General features: G+C 28.1%; 2 protein-coding genes across 2 annotated transcripts in view; both read right to left on the reverse strand.

The window, feature by feature from the left end:
* Nucleotides 1-40: 40 nt before the first annotated feature.
* Nucleotides 41-2138, reverse strand: LOC108574457. The gene is made up of 6 exons (XM_017937057.1): nt 2036-2138; nt 1462-1924; nt 932-1242; nt 627-859; nt 376-544; nt 41-306 (listed from the first exon to the last, which is right to left on the reverse strand). The coding sequence occupies exons 1-6, from the start codon at nt 2062-2064 to the stop codon at nt 66-68; spliced, it is 1446 nt and encodes a 481-aa protein (XP_017792546.1). The 5' UTR covers nt 2065-2138; the 3' UTR covers nt 41-65.
* Nucleotides 2139-3751: 1613 nt separating this feature from the next.
* The window catches only part of LOC108574442 (breast cancer type 2 susceptibility protein homolog), a 4414-nt gene continuing 2868 nt past the window's right edge, over nt 3752-5297 (reverse strand). Inside the window, exons 8-12 of the mRNA XM_017937034.1 lie at nt 5189-5295; nt 4865-5124; nt 4600-4783; nt 4244-4519; nt 3752-4156 (exon numbers count right to left, since the gene is read on the reverse strand). Coding sequence (XP_017792523.1) covers nt 3752-4156; nt 4244-4519; nt 4600-4783; nt 4865-5124; nt 5189-5295 — 1232 coding nt within the window. The remainder of the gene's footprint in view (nt 4157-4243; nt 4520-4599; nt 4784-4864; nt 5125-5188; nt 5296-5297) is intronic.

Genomic DNA, 5297 nt, shown 5'->3' on the forward strand with positions numbered 1-5297 from the left:
AAATAATTTTATATAATTTTTAAAATCGATATTTCTAACTGACAAAATTAGTAATAATTAATTAATTATGACTTTATTTTTTGTTGACTTTTCCTTCTTTTGCTCTGAGCACCTCCAGCATTTTTCAAACCAGTAGTAAGTGTGTTTAACTTAGAAGATTGGCCAGAAACTATGTGTCTCCCTTGAATTTCTAAACCTTCATTATTATTATTATGAACAGTTTGTGCAGAGACAGGCAGAGTGGGTCGAGAAATAGGACTTAAAGGTTTTCTGTTACGAGGTAATGGTACTGAAGATGTCAAAAATCTAAAATTATAAAAATCGTATAAGAAATATTCTTTATAGATTAAAAAGATGTTAATGTTTTCTACACACCTATTCTTGCTACTAGGAAGTCGTGAAGTATCTAGAGGAGCAAGCTTTATATTTTTTGGCCACACAGCAGAAGAAACAGGAGCATGCCAAGCAGATTGGTAATTTGAAATTTTTGCCGAAGGTGATTTTTTTCCGGATTTTTTAAAATAATTAATACCTCTACTTGAACCTAATACAAAATAATATTAATGCTAGAAATATTTTAAACATTCCATATGTAATACACAATGTTAAAAAAAAATATGACATGCCTTGAAATGTAGAAACTTCTAGAGACTGTGCCATGAACTTGATTGGAGTAGTTTTTACAGTAGAAAAACTTTCCCTGGTTGATAAAACATAAGGCACAGGACTAACTACAATCTTTTCATTAAAAACAGTCCCAAGCTTATTTCTGCTAGTGTGTGGCCTAAAAAGCTTATCTAACATAGTATATTCATCCTTCTCACTTCTTCTGTTATTATGTGCAACATTATCATATTTTCTACAAACAAATAAATTGTGAAGGTCATCCATTTATAGAAATTTTTCATTGTATAGTATTCTGTATACATACTTTTGAATTTGTGCACTTTCCCTTTTTATTATAGTACGACTTTCTATTGCTTTATCACTGTTATTTGAAAACCTATTTTCAAGAGAATTTGCTTCTTCAAACCAATTTAACTTTGTACTTTTTGCAGAGCTTTTATTACTGTGAATGGGTGCCATACGTATTTGTAAAACATCATTAAAGCTATCACCTAATGAATCAATTTCATTTTCTTTGTTTGGAAATAGTTCAGATATTACATGTTCATAAAGAACATCAAATATTTCATCTTCTGGGTTGTTTTGTAATTTATGCTTGGATGAACTATTTTTATCCTATAAATAATAAATTACATTCTGTAATCAATTTCAAAAAGACATCCATATTGAATAAGATACATTCTTGAAATTTTTAATTAATAAAATTTTTCACTTAATTCATAATATATTCATTACAATTGATCTATTTATAACAACAAGAAAAATTTATAATATTCAATGCTGTTGTTTTTACCTCAATTAGCCTATATTAAAGGTATATAAAATACTGTTTACCTTTAATGAAAGACTATATTCTGAAAATGCATCTTCATTTTGAGGCTCAGAACTATTTCTCATTTGATTACAATTTATACTAACATCTTCATGATTAGTTTTAGTTGAAAGAAATGGATTTTTTCCTGTTACTCTTAAATGGGGTATTTGTGTTCTCCACTGTATACATTCTTCTAAAATAGCTGGTTGGGTCACTTGTTCACCATCTTCGTAAAGAGTATTTTCAACAGCTTCCCATTGCTGTATAATTTTCTTTGTTGCAATATTTTCAATTTCTGATGAACAAAATATATCTGTTGCTGCACTATTTTGATCCCAAGTTGATGCATTGTCATCAACATCTTTCCAAGTTTTCTTCTTTTGTAAACTTGGCAATTGGAAATAATCACTTGATTCATTTTGATTGTCTTGATAATCTCTCAACCTTGATGAGTTTTCAGGCGTTTTCACACTTTGTGTTAATCTATGTTAAATTTAAATAACAAATTATATCTTGACATAAAAGTAATTTTGAAACTACATATATGTATAAATATCAAAATAAAATAAAGAAAATTATTGTTACAAAACATACGTGTTGCGTTTAAGTTTTCTTTTATGCATTTCATGCTTCTTCAAACATAGCTTTAATCAACTGAAGTTACTTTGAATCATTTATTTAACAACTTTTTCGACGCACTTATTACACGAAACGTACACAGTTCACAATAATTTTATTGATTATTTTCGTAAAAAGCATCATTGGTTTAATCCTTTAATTTGAATCATTCTACCGCCATCATGTCATAAATGATTTACTAATTTCCTTGGACTATGCAAAAAACACGACTTTACCATCAGATAACACTTGATCAGCTGAAATTTATGATTCGTCCCACAATTTATATTTTATTCAATCTCCTGCATGCTAGTTCTGAATCGTGTATTCACTATTGGCCAATAACTAAAACGATAAATGCCTCTATAAATTTAATATACAAAGTGGTTATACAATACGTTTCTACTGTTTGAAATGGATTAACTACTTGCTTTAAAAAGTAAAATAATATGAGAAACTAATTGATAAGTATTTATTTTATACTACATTTTTTATGAAAACTTTTAGATGCATTAAAAAATAGTTGGTGGAACTGTTTAGCAAAAGCGGGAAAAGAAAAACCGACTGAAAGAAATTACGATATATGACGTTTGCACATATTTACATGTAATATTATTTGAATATAAATGCTTCTAACCTATTAACAAAAAATATGTTAGTTATTGTAAGATGTAAAATCATTTTTCTGATTAAATTTTACTACAGTCGACTCCCTCTTAATCGGCCTGTATGGGACCGGACCTCTGGAATAATCCGACAATATCACTTATAGGTTGTAAATAAAATAAAAAATACATATATGTATATGCATATAGTATTTATTATTCACACATAAAATCTAAATATAACATATCATTAATATAATTTAAAAACATATAAAGAAATAATGTTTATTGAACATTTATTTATATAAAGAAATCAATAACAAGCTTCGATATGGCTGACGATAAGTTTGATGTGCAACGGTTGTCAATTGTCTTACGTCGAAGTCTATTACTGCTATAGAAAAATCACTATCTATTGCTACGGAAACTATTGGCCGCTTAAAGCGGAGGCCAGAGAAGAGGGAGTTTACTGTAATGTATTGGTTCTTGTACATAAAAATATAGTTAAAATAATACTAAAGGTATCAGTTTACAAAGTTATTCTATAGCATTAGAATGTATATAAAAATATGAATATTTATTTAAAATCAGTTACAAGGCATAGAATAATTCACACATACGTTAAATAATATTACAAAATCCGGAGTGCTTTATATTGTAACTGTAAAAACAAAAGGTTAAAGAATTTTTTCTTTTTATGTTGTTTCTCACTTATCATGTTCTAAACACACAGAAAATAACCATCAAACAATATTAATACAATTATTAATATAAATTATTTTACACTCTTCTAATATACAATTCATTTTTCGTAACTTTATTAATATTTAGTTTTACTCTATAACTATACATATTTAACAAAATCTGTTTTATTGTGAGAAATATTAAATGCATTTTATTGACAATTATTGAAAACTAGAGTCATTATCAAGTTCTTAAAAAATATCGAAATATTCAGCCTCTACGTTTGAAAATTTAAATAATTTATTAGACAAAAAATGCATTGCAATATATTAAATAAAATAGAAAATAATATAAACGCTACATTAAATAATACATTAAATAAGGTAGAATTTAAAGCATACTATCATCTGTGATTTTGCATTAATTTTGCATTTAGCGATATATGACTTTTCGCAAGTTTTTTATCTGTTGATTTGAGAGGGGACTGAAAATCTAATGACACTCGCTTGGAGCTATTATTAAGCACAATCGGAGACAGACTAGATGGTTCACCATAACACTGTAACTTTTCAAGTCGCTTTTGTATAGCAGTAGATTTTGCTGGGTGGTTACTGAGTAAACTTCTTCCTGGACATTCCTGAGATGTACAATTACTGAACTGTCTGTCAGAATTAGAATTTTCATTCAGTGAAATTTTATCGAAATTATTTCTATCCAGCATATACTGATCTGACATTCTTGTCATCGATTTCTTCTGTATTTCTTCCGAAATTTCTGTTGAACATGTACCTATATATGCACTAGCATCCTTTAAAAATATAATCATTGCATTATAATACTGTAAAATTATAAATCGATCACATCGTCGCTTTTTTAATTTTTATCAAATATTTACCGTTATCAAACGTGTTAAATCGTCGAAAGGTTTTTGAAGATGACTCTGTCGAGGATTTCGTGTAAAAGTACTTCGTTCTGTGCAATATGCCATTGGTATATTCCATGATGTAGATCGTCGCCATTCTAAATTGTTACAAGCAACGAAAGATCCTATGGTCAAAATTTCTGTATACCCATAAGAGGATATCCCATGCCAGAACAATATTGACAAATATGAAGACTGAGAACATGTGTATGGATATGCTAAATATACAGCTTGAAAATTTTTCATACCCTGTAACATTCGAAACAAATAACAGTTATTATTTTTCTAAAATTATTTTAGTGTACAATGTGTATATACGAGTAACTTACATATGGTTCACTTCCAATAGAAACAACAATTCCTACTGTATCAAATTCTCCATAAGCTGGAGTAAAAGTTGACTTACTTATATCACATAATGCTGTATATGTTCTTCGAAGATAATTTGTATTAAAGACGTTAATTTGATTAAATAAAGCATTTCGATTTGCAGTCAACTGTAGCTCGTTACCTCTATTTTTCAATACATAATATGTAGTATACAACATTTAATGGTAATTTAAAATAATTAATTAAATATGAAAAAATTAGTACCTTCTTGCCGAGGGCACAACATTGCAAATTGATATATAATTTCCTTCCTTTAAAATATCCGTAACATCTTCACTAGGAGACCAAATTGATAAAGTAGCATTTATCTCTTCTTCGATCACACGAATTTTTAATAGTGGCGTAACTTGTCGTGGTGGAGGTAAACTTTTTTGTAATCGAGACTCTAACTTTTGTCTAAAGTTTTCTTCTTTCGTGCGACAATTATTTTTTAATTGTTCAAGCTCTTGTTCCGACAGAAATTCCTATAAGAAAACATGTAAATTTTACAGAAAATTAAAACATAACTTTTACTATTTTAATTAATACCTCTTTAGATAATTTTTCGCAATCTTCATTCCAGTCGAATGCTGCTAAATCAATACTGTCTGGATTTGAATTATTTTTGCTTTTTCTAGTATAAAAATATTTCTCTTCT

Source organism: Habropoda laboriosa, unplaced genomic scaffold, assembly GCF_001263275.1.
Source record: "Habropoda laboriosa isolate 0110345459 unplaced genomic scaffold, ASM126327v1 scaffold172, whole genome shotgun sequence".
Taxonomy (NCBI): domain Eukaryota; kingdom Metazoa; phylum Arthropoda; class Insecta; order Hymenoptera; family Apidae; genus Habropoda; species Habropoda laboriosa.

Coding starts and splice junctions, on each gene's coding strand:
- LOC108574457 (XM_017937057.1), bottom strand. CDS start 2,064: ATGCATAAAAGAAAACTTAAACGCAACAC. Junction 1,925..2,035: donor AGAAAACTTAAACGCAACAC/GTATGTTTTGTA, acceptor AATTTAACATAG/ATTAACACAAAGTGTGAAAA. Junction 1,243..1,461: donor AATATAGTCTTTCATTAAAG/GTAAACAGTATT, acceptor TATTATTTATAG/GATAAAAATAGTTCATCCAA.